At 49.4% G+C, this 16,968-nt stretch overlaps 1 protein-coding gene across 1 annotated transcript in view; it reads left to right on the top strand.

Annotated features, from left to right (window-relative positions):
* TRABD2B (TraB domain containing 2B) overlaps positions 1-16,968 on the top strand; it is a 216,034-nt gene that overhangs the window by 173,007 nt on the left and 26,059 nt on the right. Inside the window, exon 4 of the mRNA XM_030870075.2 lies at positions 5,562-5,736. Within this exon, the coding sequence (XP_030725935.2) occupies positions 5,562-5,736 (175 nt within the window). The remainder of the gene's footprint in view (positions 1-5,561; positions 5,737-16,968) is intronic.

A 16,968-nucleotide genomic window follows, 5' to 3' on the forward strand; every position in this document is an offset into this window, starting at 1 on the left:
CTCTGTGATGGCCTGCGTGGTCCCGTGGTCTTTCCCCAGTCTCCACCCCACGTCCTCTGCCTCCCCCGTTGCCCACCACATGCCACTCCAGCTGCGCAGGCCTCCCTGCTGACCCATGAGCCCACCCACACACTTCGCCTTTGCACTGGCTGTTCCCTCTGCCAGGAAGGCCTTTCCCCAGGTATTACCGTGGCTCAGCCCGTCTCTGCCTTCAAGACATAATGCAAGTATCATCGTCTCAGTGAGGCGGGCCCCGATCGGGTCTAGAATTGCAACCTGACGTCCCTCCCCCCCCGCAACCTGTCCCCTTTATGAAGCTCCACTTTTCCTCATGGCCTTTATCATCTTCTCACACACTTATATATCTTGATTCATTGATCAGTCATTATTTATTGTCTGTCCTTTCCCATTACAGCATAAACTCCCTGAGGGCAGGGTTTTGAGTCTGTTTTATTCACTGATAATTGGCTAGAGCAGCGCCTGGCACAGAGCACGACTCAGTAGATATTGGATGAATGAAGGAACTAGTGTGTAAATGCCAGGCACAGTGCTATGGAAAGGGATATGGCAGGGCGCCAGAGAGAGCTGCCCTCATGGGGCTGAGGGTCTCATAGGAAGAAAGGAGAGATTCAACAAGCAACTGCACCGAAGCATGGTCCTTGCTACGAGGGGAAGTAGAGGATGCCCTTGGAGCCTGTGGCAGGAGCAGGAATTTAGGTGGGCTTGGGGTAGGGGTGGGGAAGGGCTGGAGAGAGAAGGAAAGATTCCTGAAATAAGAGAGGTCAGAGAAGAACCTGAATTGGCCACAGACAGGAGGCAGAAGAACATTCCAGCAGAGGAAACCACGCAGACGAGCGGAGGCAAGAGACAGCAGGAGGAGGGCTGAGAGTTTGGGCTGGAGGCATAGCCAGGGACACCGCTAGACCCCAAGCTCCTCGAGAGCAAGGGTGTGCTGTCCACTCTCGTCGTGCTGCCCAGTGCAGGGCGTGGCACAGAGCGAGTATCAGTGAGCGATGCTGCACGGGCAAATGCAGGCGTGTGCTGTGCTCGGTGCAGAGCAGAGAGTGAGGGAGAGGAAGGGTGCGGAGGCCCTGCACAGAAGGCTGGGATTCTGGGTGCCCTGACTCTCTCTGGTAGAGGAGAGAGGGAGGAGAACCCTGGCAGCACGAGGCTCACAGGCGTTTCACCAGCCATCCACCCACCCTGTGACAGAGCCTAGCACTGCATCCTCCGCTGGGCAGAGGCTGGTGAGCCCTGAGCAGCCAGGGAGCTGTGTGCCTGAGGGGTACCCGGTCACCACTCAGGATGGCTTGGCCATGAAATGGCCAGGCTGGGGAGAGTGGTGTGCCGGACAGGGCCCTGGCCACAGAGAGTAGGACACTAAACTGAGAGAGGGAAGAAGGGGGTGACCCCGGGGGATGACAAGTTCAGATTTTCTTTGCGCGGTGTCCAGAACCACTGGCGTGTCTCTGACAGGTGATCTACGTCGGGGGTCTCCCGGCAGTGCCTGTACTTGAAGTAGAGCAGAGGGCACGGGTAGATTGGCCCACCCAGGTTAGAATAGCAGCCTAGGGGTGCACAGGCAGAGTCTAGCCCTCAAGGGAGGGACTAGGCAGCCCCGCCCCCAGACACAGACAAGCCTAGTGTCAGGGCAGCAAGGCTAAATGCAGTGCCCGCGTGCTAACAGAGAAGGGGTCTGCGGCTGGAGGTCTTGATGTCACAGGGGCTGGAGGGGGCAGTCACCGCCTGCAGCCGGGGAGGGCTTCAGGTGAAGGTGGTATTGGACCAGGCTTGAGAGTAGAGTCTGGCCAGGTGTGGACAAAGCCAGGGGCTGGCAGGCAGAGCGAGCTGCGTGGCAGGGGCACAGGAAAGTGGGAGGTCCTGAGGAATGATCTGCAAAGCAGACGGCAGACCATATGGGGGTGAGAATGTTCACTGAGGGGCCGAAACCCTGGGGTGTTTAAGCCAGACAGGGACGTGGTCAGAAAGATGCCTCTGGCTGCAGTGCCGAGGCTGCTGGAGCGGCCTCTGGAGGCCGGGGCTGGACAGATGCAGGGCCCAGGATGATCATACTGGCGGACAGGGGCCAGGCACACCTCACCCTCGGTCGGCTTCACCTCATCCCCCCTCCGTCACACCTTCAGAAATGGCTGAGTCCCTGGCCTCCTGCAGCTCTCCGGTCACTAGCACTGTCGGTGCCCCCAAATCAGCAGGGTGATCCAACGGCCCCTCCCCTGGGAAGACTCCTCTGAGCCCCCAGCCTGTGTTAGGTGTAGAATAGAAATGCATATATTTATTGTCCACACTCGGACACTATTGAGAGGAAAAGGTCAAATGTAATTGAGTCAGAATAATTAATAGCCATGCAGCAATCTACCATAGCCGTGAACCTGGATTGTCTTCAACAAACCGAGACACGTTGTCACCCTGTTAGCGGCCTCCTCCAGGCTCCCACATCCCTCACTGCCCTCGAAAACATGTGTGCCCCAGTGTCCTGATCCCCACTGGTGTGAGCCTCGTCCAGGGCAGCAGACCCTGGGTTATCTGTGGGCCTCCTAGCGGGACACAGGGCTGGACCCACGGAAGTTCTCAGAAGGTGTCTGTTGGATGGACAGGATAAAGAGAAGGGGTGAGGACATTGAGGTTGTGACATCAGCAGACCTGAGCCCTTGACCGCTAGACCTGACCCAGTCCTAGTTGGGGGTCAGGGGAGCCTCACAGCCCCACTCCAGCTCTGCCTGGCCCATCTTCTCATCACTCCATCTTGGACCTATCACTTTAGGGTCCTGGGGACTTAACGTATCCTCTTTAAAATGTTATCATACATCCTGCACTTGAACTTGTTGCAAGAGATTTAAGACTCCCAACAAGTCTAATCACATCATTAATTTGCTTCCATCCAGCCAGGCCTCATCCTTGGCATGGAGCCAGGACCCATCAGCATGAAACATGCAGAGAATGTCAGCCAGCTGCAGGGCAGCCCACGGAACCCAGTGGCTAGCCCAGCTTCTTTGTGGCTTTGACATGGAACTTTCTAGTTCTGTTTTTTTTTTCAAGCTCCCTACATATTGAATGGAGATTCATCACCCACAAATGCACACTCATGGTCAGGGGACTGAGGAGGGCGGGCTGGACACATCCCAGGGAGAAGGCCTCTGCCTGGACCCTCGGAAGAGGGGAAGGGAAGCAGAATGCTGCCTTCAGGCTCTCTGATGGTTCTGAAGGCCGCCTCTCTGTCATCTCCATCTCTATCCCCTGTCCAAGGCCACCCTTCACTGTAGCCCCTGCCGTCAGAGGGGAAAGATGACGCAGGCAGCCCCATCCTCCAGGCTCGTTGTACAAAGCTGACGTTTCATCAAGACTTCCTTTGTGCCACGCGCTGTGCTAAGCGCTTTCCAAAACTGACCTTGTTTAATTCCTATAACAATATATATAGCCCCTATATGACCAATTGGGAAACTGAGTCTCAGAGGGGCCAAGTAACCTGTGAGTTAGAGGCCACCCAGCTGGTAAGTGGCAAAAGGAGGATTCCAACCCGAGCTGACTCAGCTGTTCAGGACTCACATTCACAACCTCCAGAGCTGCTGCCTGCGGGCCACCCATTCATCCGTGCGTCCACTCATTGAACAAATGTTTATCTGTCAGTGCAGCATCGTCCCACGTTCCTTCCACACCCAAGGAACGGAGAGAAGCCTGCGAGGGCCAGGTTTCCAGATATAACCCTTCTGAGTCACAGCCTCTCTTGTGCTCCTCCCCCACTCAGAAGCCTGCAGTGTTTCCTATGGTGGCGTCAAGTCCACGTGTGGCCTGTTTTATCAGGGCTGCCAAGCATCCCCTCCATGTTTAGGGGAGGGAGTAAGAACTCTATTCCTTCCTCTATATATCCATTTGCCAAACAGTCCCCAAGCATCAACTCTGTGCTGGCCCTGATTGGGCATTGGCAGAGCTGCTGCATACAGCTATCTAGGTTGTGCACTGCTCAAGTTTAGGGCATACCAGTCATATCAATGTCTTGCTCCTCCCAGAACAGCATATCAGGCATTTCTGGCAGAGAAGCCCCTCTAACTCAGGGAATACCCTGGTCCTTGGCCAACAGATAGCAGAGGCAGGTGTCCCAGCCTCCCCAGAGTCCCTCTGGGTTCAGCCTCCATTGATGCCTCCATTCTCCTCAGAAGGAGGGCTGACAACTCGTCAGTGGCTCTGGAATCCATGTGGCTGGGCTGAAACCTGCAGGACATTAGTCTCCTCGTGCTGGACTCACCATCTGGCCAGTTCAGAAGTCAGCTAGGCCTTGTGTCCTGTGCTTTGGGCCTGGGTTGGTGAAGACAGAGTGATGAAGGGGGCACCCCTTGTGAGCAAGGGCTTGGAGGTTAGAATCACACCGGTGGATTGTGGGGAAAGAGCAGGTATTCTTACTCATGGCCTCAGGGTCCTCCGTGGTCCATGGCTTCCTCTCCCACCCCACCCACATGCTAAAGGCCACAGCACTGGAGCAGGTTAGAGAGGCAACGTGTCGGGAACAGAAGAACAGGAAGAGGCGATGTGGTGAGGAGGGACGGCACATCTTTATGTTCAAGGCTCCAGAAACCTGTGCTGGGCACCTACTTTGTGCCAGGCAGCAGGGGCCCAGGAGTGACAGAGGTGCTGTCCCTGTACTCAGGGAGCTCTCTGCCTCGTTCAAAGACACGTCAGAAATGCTGGCCCCAGGCCATGCAGCTGAGTGTGGACATGGGGCCGAGAGCTGGGAAATATGGATAGCTCCAAGCCAGGTTGTTGAACAAACCCTTGTTATGGAAGGAAGCCTTGGTCCTGGAGTTGAAATTTTCAAGAAGGGATGGAGGGTTTGGGTTACGTCCTGAGCAGCGGTGGAGCTGGGGATGCAGAGATAGTGGTGGCAACAGAAAGTGGCCAACCAGGGCTGATACACTGGGAGAATCAAAGGTTATGACCCCTCCTCTGACCTCTGTAGGGTGGGGTGGGCTGAAAGGTGTCCACGACAACACCCATCATCTCATGCAATCCCCCTCAACACCATCAGCCCCAACTTATAAATGAGGAAACCTGGACTCAGAAAAGTTAAGTAACTTGGCCAAAGTCACACAGCATCAGAACAGGGCCTGAAGCCCAGGTCAGCCTTTTCGCTACACCAGGCAGATCCTCCACACCTGCTTGCTGAACCAGATTCCCTGTACGTGCCAGTGACAGGGTCAGTGCTACAGTGAGAGCCTCCCAGGACCTCTGTGTCCGGAAGCCGAGGTTCAACAAGGCAGAGACGCGGGAGTGATACGTGTGTGAGGGTGGCGTCCAAGGGCTCCAGCCTGGCTCTGCCATTTACTTAGCTGTGTGGCTGTCCACCTATCTCTGGATCTTTTGCTCTTCTTTCTTTATTTGTGAAACTGGGATAACAACAGTCATCTCAAAGCATCTGGGAACTGATGAAAAGCATCAGTTACCTGAATAAAGGTAAGTTACCCAGCCCCACACTGGGCTGTGTGTGTTTATTGAAAGCCACTCTGCTCCAGGAAGAACTGAAGGCAGCAGTCTCTGTCTTGCCTTTACAGCTACCCAACTTTATCAACACCACCCTTCCGCCGCACGAGCAGGTCACGGCCCAGGAGATCGACAGCTACTTCCGCCAGGAGCTCATCTACAAGAGGAATGAGCGGATGGGGAAGAGGGTCATGACTCTTCTGCAGGAGAACGAAGACAAGATCTGCTTCTTTGCCTTCGGAGCAGGTTTGGACCGGAGTGGGGAAGGGATTGTTTGCCAGATCCTTAAGGGCTGGGAGGGTTGCTGGACCCTCTTCTGACCTCTGCTTCATAAAGGGAAAAGTTGAGGCCCCGAATGAGCAGGGAAAGCCACACAGTGTTCAGCAGAGCTGGAATCCAACACGGGTCCCCTGCTTCTGGTCAAGGCTTCTTCTGTGACAGTCCCCATGGACAAGGGCGGTGACCACTGCCAAAACCAGGATAACTTCTGTGGCTCCTTCATGCCCCAGGAGGCCATGCTGAGAGCCCAGACCTGAAGCCAGCTCCCAGTGTCCAGCCCAGGCTTGGGCCCACCCCTCAGAGCCAAGGCCAAGTCAGTGAGGGCCACGTGGCCCAGTGGGGAGAAGGCGGCTCTGGCATCCCACAGCCCTGGCTGTAAATCCCAGCCCAACCCCCTCCAGACTGCATGGCTTCGGAGGGGACCTTCTCAAGGGCTCAAGTCCCTCTTCTATGAATGGGCAGTGATAACAATAATTATGTGATGAATTGAAAAGACCTACCTTGTAGAATAGTTGCAAAGATTACTACCACATAGCTGGAACTCAAAATGGCAGCCACAACGATCGGCATCATTATGATGATGACAGTTAATACCAATTTTATCCCCACCATATGGACCATGACCTTGATGCTCCTTCTGGGGCTCTGGAAAGTCCAGACACGCAGGTACAGGTACAGGACTTGCTCAGCGTCTCTCTCCCTGTTCCTCTCCTGCTTCTTCTCCCTCACTCTGTCTTCCTTTCTCCATGGCTGTCTCTCCTGATGACAGTGCTGTCCACCTTGGGACCAAGATACTGCATTTGCCTCCTTTATTTATCAGCTCTTGCTCCGGTGCTACAAGGACAAACGTATTTCTTGCTCACACTGCTTGCAATTTGGGCTGAACGAATTCCCCTTGAGGTGGCTGGCGGGCGTCACACTCGTGGGCGTTGTGCTCCCTGGCGCTGTCCTCTCTCTCCCCTCCCTTCCCTGCCCCGCTACCCACACGCTGCCTGCCTGCGTCAGGCAGAGTTGGATCAAGCCGAGCAACCTGTCTAACGCAGAAGGGCCTGTGTGGACATCCTGATTCATAACAGGGCGTGTCCACTGCTGGAGGTCTGCCTCACCCACCCCCCACTGTTCAACCCCAGATACTTCAAGGGCAAGATCCAGGGTTTGTGTGTGTCTGCAGCTGTCTTCCCTCCCCATTGGCCCTCAGCACGGCAGAGGCGTGTGGGAGGGCCTCAGAAACGCGGGACCTCTGGGACAGCCTCTATAAGACCATACCTGCAGCTGGACGGAGACGTCTGGGCTAACGCTGCAGCTGTGCCATGGCCTGATGTGGCCTCTTCCCTCCCCTCTGGCAGCCTCAGTTCACTCATCTGAGCAGAAAGACCCAGGACTCACTTGGGCCATCTGTGATTCTAGGAGCTCTTCAAACAGATTTCTGAGAAGAGTGGGGTTCCTGTGGCGGTGGGAGGGGCTGCCTGAAGGAGCCAGTAGAAGCAGGACTTCGACAGCAGGACACCTGCTGGGGACCTGGCTTGAGTCAGAACAGATCTGGGGACCATGCAGGGAAGCCAGTGCTCCCCAACACGCACTCTCCCTCACTCACCATCCCAGCAGGCTCCCCAGCCCTCCCTCCTATGGGCATCTGGGCAGTGTATCCTGTGCTAAACCGGCCCACAGCTGACCACAAAAGGGGCACCACTGGGAACTCAACTAGCCCTCAGGCTCCTCCCCTAATGTGAGCCCCTAGAGAGCCCGGGCACTGAGAGAGGCCGGTAAGGGATCCAGCATTCTGCATGCTCTACCTGCCCCACCTGCTGCAGGGCTCAGGACCAGTCACTCAGGGGCTGGGGGTAGCTAATACCTGCTTCTTCCTGTGGGTGTGGAAACAGGAGAGCCTAGAGACGAAAATCACAATGGCCCAGGCAACCACTGACACTGAAACCCCAAGTGCACTGCAGCACAAATGTCCACTCAGGCACCAGGCCAGCACGCAGGCTCCCTACCACCTCCACTTTCTTCCCCATCTCTGAAATCCAGCTGATTCCTGGTCAGTTTTGTTTTGTTTTTTTCTGGGGTTTTTTTTTACGTCTTTATTGGAGTATAATTACTTTACAATGTTGTGTTACTTTCTGCTGTATAACAAAGTGAATCAGCTATATGTATACATATATCCCCATATCCCCTCCCTCTTGCGTCTCCCACCCTCCCTATCCCACCCCTCTAGGTGGTCACAAAGCACCGAGCTGATCTCCCTGTGCTATGCGGCTGCTTCCCACTAGCTATCTATTTTACGTTTGGTAGTGTATATATGTCCATGCCACTCTGTCACTTTGTCACAGCTTACCCTTCCCCCTCCCCATATCCTCAAGTTCATTCTCTAGTAGGTCTGTGTCTTTATTCCTGTCTTACCCCCAGGTACTTCATGACATTTTTTTTTCTTAAATTCCATATATATGTGTCAGCATATGGTATTTGTTTTTCTCTTTCTGACTTACTTCACTCTGTATGACAGACTCTAGGTCCATCCACCTCATTAAAAATAGCTCAATTTCGTTTCTTTTTATGGCTGAGTAATATTCCATTGTATATATGTGCCACATCTTCTTTATCCATTCATCCGATGATGGACACTTAGGTTGTTTCCATCTCCGGGCTATTGTAAATAGAGCTGCAATGAATATTTTGGTACATGACTCTTTTTGAATTATGATTTTCTCAGGGTATATGCCCAGTAGTGGGATTGCTGGGTTATATGGTAGTGCTCTTTGTAGATTTTTAAGGAACCTCCTTACTGTTCTCCATAGTGGCTGTACCAATTCACATTCCCACCAGCAGTGCAAGAGTGTTCCCTTTTCTCCACACCCTCTCCAGCATTTACTGTTTCTAGATTTTTTGATGATGGCCATTCTGACTGGTGTGAGATGATATCTCATTGTAGTTTTGATTTGCATTTCTCTAATGATTAATGATGTTGAGCATTCTTTCATGTGTTTGTTGGCCATCTGTATATCTTCTTTAGAGAAATGTCTATTTAGGTCTTCTGCCCATTTTTGGATTGGGTTGTTTGTTTTCTTGTTATTGAGCTGCATGAGCTGCTTGCAAATTTTGGAGATTAATCCTTTGTCAGTTGCTTTGTTTGCAAATATTTTCTCCCATTCTGAGGGTTGCCTTTTCGTCTTGTTTATGGTTTCCTTTACTGTGCAAAAGCTTTTAAGTTTCATTAAGTCCCACTTGTTTATTTTTGTTTTTATTTCCATTTCTCTAGGAGGTGGGTCAAAAAGGATCTTGCTGTGATTTATATCATAGAGTGTTCTGCCTATGTTTTCCTCTAAGAGTTTGATAGTGTCTGGCCTTACATTTAGGTCTTTAACCATTTTGAGTTTATTTTTGTGTATGGTATTAGGGAGTGTTCTAATTTCATTCTTTTACATGTAGCTGTCCAATTTTCCCAGCACCACTTATTGAAGAGGCTGTCTTTTCTCCTTTGTATATTCTTGCCTCCTTTATCAAAAATAAGGTGACCATATGTGCGTGGGTTTATCTCTGGGCTTTCTATCCTGTTCCATTGATCCATATTTCTGTTTTTTGCCAGTACCATATTGTCTTCATTACTGCAGCTTTGTAATACAGTCTGAAGTCCAGGAACCTGATTCCTCCAGCTCCGTTTTTCTTTCTCAAGATTGCTTTGGCTATTCGGGGTCTTTTGTGTTTCCATACAAATTGTGAAATTTTTTGTTCTAGTTCTGTGAAAAATGCCAGTGGTCGTTTGATAGGGATTGCATTGAATCTGTAGATTGCATTGGGTAGTAGAGTCATTTTCACAATATTGATTCTTCCAATCCAATAACATGGTATATCTCTCCATCTGTTTGTATTGTCTTTAATTTCTTTCATCAGTGTCTTATAGTTTTCCATATACAGGTCTTTTTTCTCTTTAGGTAGGTTTATTCCTAGGTATTTTATTCTTTTTGTTGTAATGGTAAATGGGAGTGTTTCCTTAATTTCTCTTTCAGATTTTTCATCATTGGTCTATAGGAATGCAAGAGATTTCTGTGCATTAATTTTGTATCCTTCTACATTACCAAATGCACTGATTAGCTCTAGTAGTTTTCTGGTAGCACCTTCAGGATTCTCTATGTATAGTATCATGTCATCTGCAAACAGTGACTGCTTTACTTCTTCTTTTCTGATTTGGATTCCTTTTTTTCTTTTTCTTCTCTAATTGCTGTGGCTAAAACTTCCAAAACTATGTTGAATAATCATGGTGAGAGTGGGCAACCTTGTCTTGTTCCTGATCTTAAAGGAAATGGTTTCAGTTTTCACCATTGAGAATGATGTTTCCTGTGGGTTTGTCATATATGGCCTTTATTATGTTGAGGTAGGTTCCCTCTATGCCTACTTTATGGACAGTTTTTATCATAAATGGGTGTTGAGTTTTGTCAAAAGCTTTCTCTGCATCTATTGAGATGATCATATGGTTTTTCTCCTTCAATTTGTTAATATGGTTTATCACATTGATTGATTTGCATATATTGAAGAATCCTTGCATTCCTGGGATAAACCCCACTTGATCATGGTGTATGATCCTTTTAATGTGCTGTTGGATTCTGTTTGCTAGCAGTTTTTTGAGAATTTTTGCATCTATGTTCATCAGTGATATTGGCCTGTAATTTTCTTTTTTTGTGACATCTTCATCTGGTTTTAGTATCAGAGCGATGGTGGCCTCGTGGAATGAGTTTGGGAGTGTTCCTCTCTCTGCTATATTTTAGAAGAAGGATAGGTGTTAGCTCTTCTCTAAATGTTTGATAGAATTTGCCTATGAAGCTATCTAGTCCTGGGCTTTTGTTTGTTGGAAGATTTTTTATTTTTTTTTGCGGTACGCGGGCCTCTCACTGTTGTGGCCTCTCCCGTTGTGGAGCACAGGCTCCAGACGCACAGGCTCAGCAGCCATGACTCACAGGCCTAGCCACTCCACGACATGTGGGATCTTCCCAGACCGGGACATGAACCCGTGTCCCCTGCATCGGCAGGCAGACTCTCAACCACTGCGCCACCAGGGAAGCCCCTATTGGAAGATTTTTAATCACAGTTTCAATTTCAGTGCTTGTGATTGGTCTGTTTATATTTTCTATTTCTTTCTGGTTCAATCTCAGAAGGTTGTGCTTTTCTAAGAATTGGTCCATTACTTCCAGGTTGTCCATTTTATGGAATAGAGTTGCTTGTAGTAATCTCTCATGATCCTTTGTATTTCTGCAGTGTCAGTTGTTACTTCTCCTTTTTCATTTCTATTTCTGTTGTTTTGAGTCTTCTCCCTTTTTTTCCTGCTGAGTCTGGCTAATGGTTTATGATTTTTTTTGTCTTCTCAGAGAACCAGCTTTTAGTTTTATTTATCTTTGCTATTGTTTCCTTCATTTCTTTTTCATTTATTTCTGATTTGATCTTTATGATGTCTTTCCTTCTTCTAACTTTGTGGGGTTTTTTTGTTTTTTTTTCTCTAATTGCTTTAGTTATAAGGTTAGGTTGTTTTTTTGAGATTTTTCTTGTTTCTTAAGGTGGGATTATATTGCTATAAACTTCCCTCTTGGAACTGCTTTTGCTGCATCCCATAGGTGTTGGGTCATCGTGTTTTCATTGTCATTTGTTTCTAGGTATGTTTTGGTTTCCTCTTTGATTTCTTCAGTGATCTCTTGGTTGTTTAGTAGCATATTATTTAGCCTCCTTGTGTTTGTATTTTTTACAGTTTTTTTTCCTGTAATTGATATCTAGTCTCATAGCATTGTGGTTGGAAAAGATACCTTATATGATTTCAATTTTCTTAAATTTACCAAGGCTTGATTTGTGACCCAAAGTATGATCTATCCTGGAGAATGTTCCATGAGCACTTGAGAAGAAAGTGTATTCTGTTGTTTTTGGATGGAATGTCCTATAAATATCAATTAAGTCCATCTTGTTTAATGTGTCATTTAAATCTTGTGTTTCCTTATTTATTTTCATTTTGCATTATCTGTCCATTGGTGAAAGTGGGGTGTTAAATTCCCCTACTATTATTGTGCTACTGTCAATTTCCCCTTTTATGACTGTTAATGTTTGCCTTACGTATTGAGGTGCTCCTGTGTTGGGTGCATAATTATTTACAATTGTTATATCTTCTTCTTGGATTGATCCCTTGATCATTATGTAGTGTCCTTCTTTGTCTCTTGTAATAGTCTTTATGTTAAAGTCTATTTTGTCTGATATGAGAATTGCTACTCCAGCTTTCTTTTGATTTCCATTTGCATGGAATATCTTTTTCCAACCCCTCGCTTTCAGGCTGTATGTGTCCCTAGGTCTGAAGTGGGTCTCTTGTAGACAGCATATATACGAGTCTTGTTTCTATATCCATTCAGCCAGTCTATGTCTTTTGGTTAGAGCTTTAATCCATTTACATTTAAGGTAATTATTGATATGTATGTTCCTATTACCATTTTCTTAATTGTTTTGGGTTTGTTTTTGTAGGTCTTTTCCTTCTCTTGTGTTTCCCCCTAGAGAAGTTCCTTTAGCATTTGTTGTAAAGCTGGTTTGGTGGTGCTGAATTCTCTTATCTTTTGCCTGTCTGTAAAGGTTTTAATTTTTTCGTCAAATCTGAATGAGAGGGCTTCCCAGGTGGCACAGTGATTGAGAGTCCACCTGCCGATGCAGGGGTTGTGGGTTCGTGCCCCGGTCCGGGGAGATCCCGTGTGCCGCGGAGCAGCTGGGCCCATGGGCCATGGCTGCTGGACCTGCGCGTCCGGAGCCTGTGCTCCGTGGCGGGAGAGGCCGCGGCAGTGAGAGGCCCATGTACCGCCAAAAAAAAAAAAAAATCTGAATGAGATCCTTGCTGAGTAGAGTAATCTTGGTTGTAGGTTTTTCCCTTTCATCACTTTAAATATGTCCTGCCACTCCCTTCTGGCTTGCAGAGTTTCTGCTGAAAGATCAGCTGTTATCCTCACAGGGGTTCCCTTGTATGTTATTGGTTGCTTTTCCCTTGCTGCTTCCAATATTTTTTCTTTGTATTTAATTTTTGATCGTTTGATTAATATGTGTCTTGGCGTGTTTCTCCTTGGATTTATCCTGTATGGGACTCTCTGCACTTCTTGGACTTGATTGACTATTTCCTTTCCCATGTGAGGGAAGTTTTCAACTATAATCTCTTCAAATATTTTCTCAGACCCTTTCTTTTTCTATTCTGCTTCTGGGAACCCTATAATTCAATGTTGGTGTGTTTAATGTTGTCCCAGAGGTCTCTGAGACTGTCCTCAATTCTTTTCATTCTTTTTTCTTTATTCTGCTCAGCAGTAGTTACTTCCACTATTTTATTTTCCAGGTCACTTATCCGTTCTTCTGCCTCAGTTATTCTGCTATTGATTCCTTCTAGAGAATTTTTAATTTCATTTATTATGTTGTTCATAATTGTTTGTTTACTCTTTAGTTCTTCTAAGGCCTTGTTAAATGTTTCTTGTGTTTTCTCTGTTCTATTTCCAAGATTTTGGATCATCTTTACTATCATTACTCTGAATTCTTTTTCAGGTACACTGCTTATTTCCTCCTCATTTGTTTGGTCTGGTGGGTTTTTACTTTGCTCCTTCATCTGCTGCGTATTTCTCTGTCTTCTCATTTTCCTTAACTTACTGTGTTTGGGGTCTCCTTTTCACAGGCTGCAGGTTCATAGTTCCTGTTGTTTTTGGTGTCTGCCCCCAGTGGGTGAGGTTGGTTCAGTGGCTTGTGTAGGCTTCCTGGTGGGGGGAGACTGGTGCCTGTGTTCTGGTGGGTGGGGCTGGATCTTGTCTTTCTGGTGGGCAGGGTCACGTCCGGTGGTGTGTTTTGGAGTGTCTGTGAACTTATTATGATTTTAGGCAGCCTCTCTGCTAATGGGTGGGGTTGTGTCCCTGTCTTACTAGTTGTTTGGCATGGGGTGTCCAGCACTGGTGGTTAGCTGGACGTTGGATGGAGCTGGGTCTTAGCGTTGAGACAGAGATCTCTGGGAGAGCTCTCGCAGATTGATATTACGTGGGGCCGGGAGGTCTCTGGTGGTCCAATGTCCTGAACTCGGCTCTCCCACCTCAGAGGCTCAGGTCTGACACCAGGCTGGAGCACCAAGACCCTGTCAGCCACACGGCGTCCTGGAGCTCAGAACTCCGAAATGGATTTCACTGGGCTGAAATCAAGATGTTGGCAGGATCATGTTCGTTCTGGAGGTTCTGCCGAATCAACTAGCCCTGAAAATGGATGGCGCTGGAGCGTGGGGCCCAGACCCGCCATCACTGGCAGTCGGAGAGCACGGGCCTGGTCAGTTTTTTTGACAGACCACCAAAAAGACCTCACCGCTGTCTACTCTGTCCATCCCCACTGCCACTGTCCTGGTCCAAAGCCTCCATCAGCTCCAGCCTCCTGGTCCTCTCCCCACTTCCAGGCTGCTCCCCATGGTGGAGCCAGTGCAGGGTGCTGGCTCTGTCTCCTGCCAGCGTCCTGAGCTCCAGGAAGGCAGGCTTCACTTCATCATGCCTGTGTTTTTCAGTCATGTGTAATATGTTTTGAGCTCAGTGAAGGTATGAAAGAATGAATGAGTGAAGGAAGGAACAGATGAATGAATGTTGACCGGATCCTCCAATCCTGGTCTCCTGGCCTGGAGAGCTTAGAACAGCCCAGCAGTAAAGTGAGGGCAATGGGAGCCCCACCTTGGCTCTTAGAGACCGTCTGTCCTATGGCAACAGGCCCGGGGCTGTGGGCACATCCTGCCGGCAGATGCCACTTCTGGCTCAGCAGCACCTGCAGCAAATGGCCTGCTCGGTGCTGCACGTCTACGCTCGACCTGAGCATTTCAAAGCCGGACTCAGCCTTCAAGCTCGAGCCTGCCCACCTCATCATAGCCACGGGCAGACTGAGTTCCACAGACGCCAGGACGTGGGTGAAGCTCATGGCGAGATGGGGACAGAGCCGGGACTGGTTCCCAGGGCCCAGAGCCGTGGTCAGGGGCTCTGTTCTCACGTGCGGTCAGGGAGCCAGCTGAGAGGACCTGTAACAGTGTGTCAGCATGGGACACGTCCACACACAACTCGTGGTGACAGAAGTCCACGCCTGCCTCGCTGTGTCCTTATGGCCACATAGCTCCTGAGTCCCACATCCAAAGGCAGGCTGAGGACGTACGTGCAGGGACAGGCCCAGCACTCTTCGGCAGCATGCGACCTACAGACGCACAGGCTCCATGGCACACGTTCCCGTCTGGGTGCCTTTTCCAACTCAGGCCTTCCCAGACCTTCGAGCACTGGGGACCTGAGTCAGCCTGACTCGTTGCCCATCCCCTGTCCGGCCCTCAAAGAAGGCACTGTGGGAGGGAGGGAGGGAGGGTCTTTGCCCCTGGAAATACACCTCGCCATCCCCCAGAGGGTGTCTGTTCGTGCAACAGTCTCTCAGATCCAGTTTCATGAATGTCTCTAGGAAATAGCTTAGGACGGAAATATGATTATAAGACTCCCAGCCACCCACAGCCTGGCCTTGCCCATCCTGTCATTCTATAGCCTGGGGTTCTGCCATTTTACAACAGACCGGCCTGAGACCAGCCTCAGGCTCACTAGGGTGAGGGAGAGAAAGAGCCTCCACCTGCCTAGCCACCCCCCGTGCCCATCCAGATCCTTCCCCAGCCCACCCCTGCTCCAGAACCCCTTCCTGAGAGTCCACAAGCACAGACTGGGATTCCCAGTGCTGCAGGCCGACTGGCCCCTCCTCTGCTCTGCTCTACAGGGAGATTTGATCCAAAGGGTCAGAGCTTTGCAGTCAGGATGCCTGGGCATAAAGCCGGGTTCCATCACTGTTAATTAAGAGAGCTTGGGAAAGCCATTTCACCTCCAAGGACCTCAGTCTCTCATCTGTAAAATGGGGATCATACACCTGCCTCATCAGACTGTGCTAGGTGTACTTTAGGTAATAGCGTTACACTCTCTACTGTGGTGGAGGGATCCTTATCACAGAGACCCTCCTGTGGGCCAGCCACCATTCCAGGCTCTTAGATTACATTACCTCTGATCTTCACAATAAGCCCACGAGAAGGGGGTTATTATACTCATTTTGCAGATGAAAACTAAGGCCCAGAGCAGATGAATGGCTTCCTCAAGGCCTTGCAGGCAGACCTTCAACTTGAATCCTGGCCTCTTGGGTCCTGGTCCTGGCCATTTCCCCCCGTACATGGTGCCCTTGCTGTATACTTCCAGAATGGTTGACGATTTTGCAGGAGAGTGTCTTTTTAGCTGGTACATCCCACAGAAGAGTACTCTCCTTAGCGTTTGGGCTGTTTCTGTATTCAGGAGCTGTTTGACCTCTTCTGGAAGTTCTTCAGCAGGTTCCAGGGCAGTTGGGGTGTGGACATGTGTGACAACTCTGAGCAGGCCTGGGTGACAGCTGGGGACCCAGATGGAAGCCCCACCTCCTCGGGAGGTGACTGTGGCCGGTGTGCAAACCTGGGTGTTCTGGAAGGAGCCAGGCCACTGCCATGGAGGGGTGCACCAGCCCAGGGTTAGGGGAGGGCTGATTCCAGACTGCCAGGCCCATGCAGTTTGACAAGCTGAGCCTACGTGTCCTCAGAGATCTTAAGTGTGTCCTCGGATTTCCTCTGGCCCACAAATAACTGAGAAAAATACGTACAAGATGGTGAATTTTTTTATTAATGAAGTGTATTAAATTTACAGGCTTATATTCTGAAATGATCTTCCTTCTACTGTGTTTGAAGTTAAATATCTTTCTCTTTAAAAAGAAAATAGTGGTGAAATGAGACAAACAGGGCTTTCAGAGCCCTTACTTGGCAAAATTAAAAGTTGGTAACTGTATTGTTTCTCCCACCCACCCACCTTATAGGAGAGAATCGAGCAAGCCTAAAACATGCTGAAAAGCATACAATAGGAGGGATGAGGCCAATGATACAGGAGAGAAATTGGGGGAAATGACTAGCCCAAGTTTCCAAGAAAGCAGGAAAGCTGGGGGCCAGAGCTCAGGTAGAGGATATGGCCTTGGATAGAAAAGGGCACCTCCTCACCTATAGCTGGAGAAGGGAGAAGGCTGGCAGGAAGGTAATTTGGTGGTGGAAAGGTGACCTATTGGCTTCTAATCAGTGCTCCACTCTGTAGAGGTTGAAGTCATGTGCAGAGAAAGAGGGGCCTGGGAGCTGGTTCTTGGTTTGAAGACAGGAGAACATTTGATGTA

Source organism: Globicephala melas, chromosome 1, assembly GCF_963455315.2.
Source record: "Globicephala melas chromosome 1, mGloMel1.2, whole genome shotgun sequence".
NCBI classification, from domain to species: Eukaryota; Metazoa; Chordata; class Mammalia; order Artiodactyla; family Delphinidae; genus Globicephala; species Globicephala melas.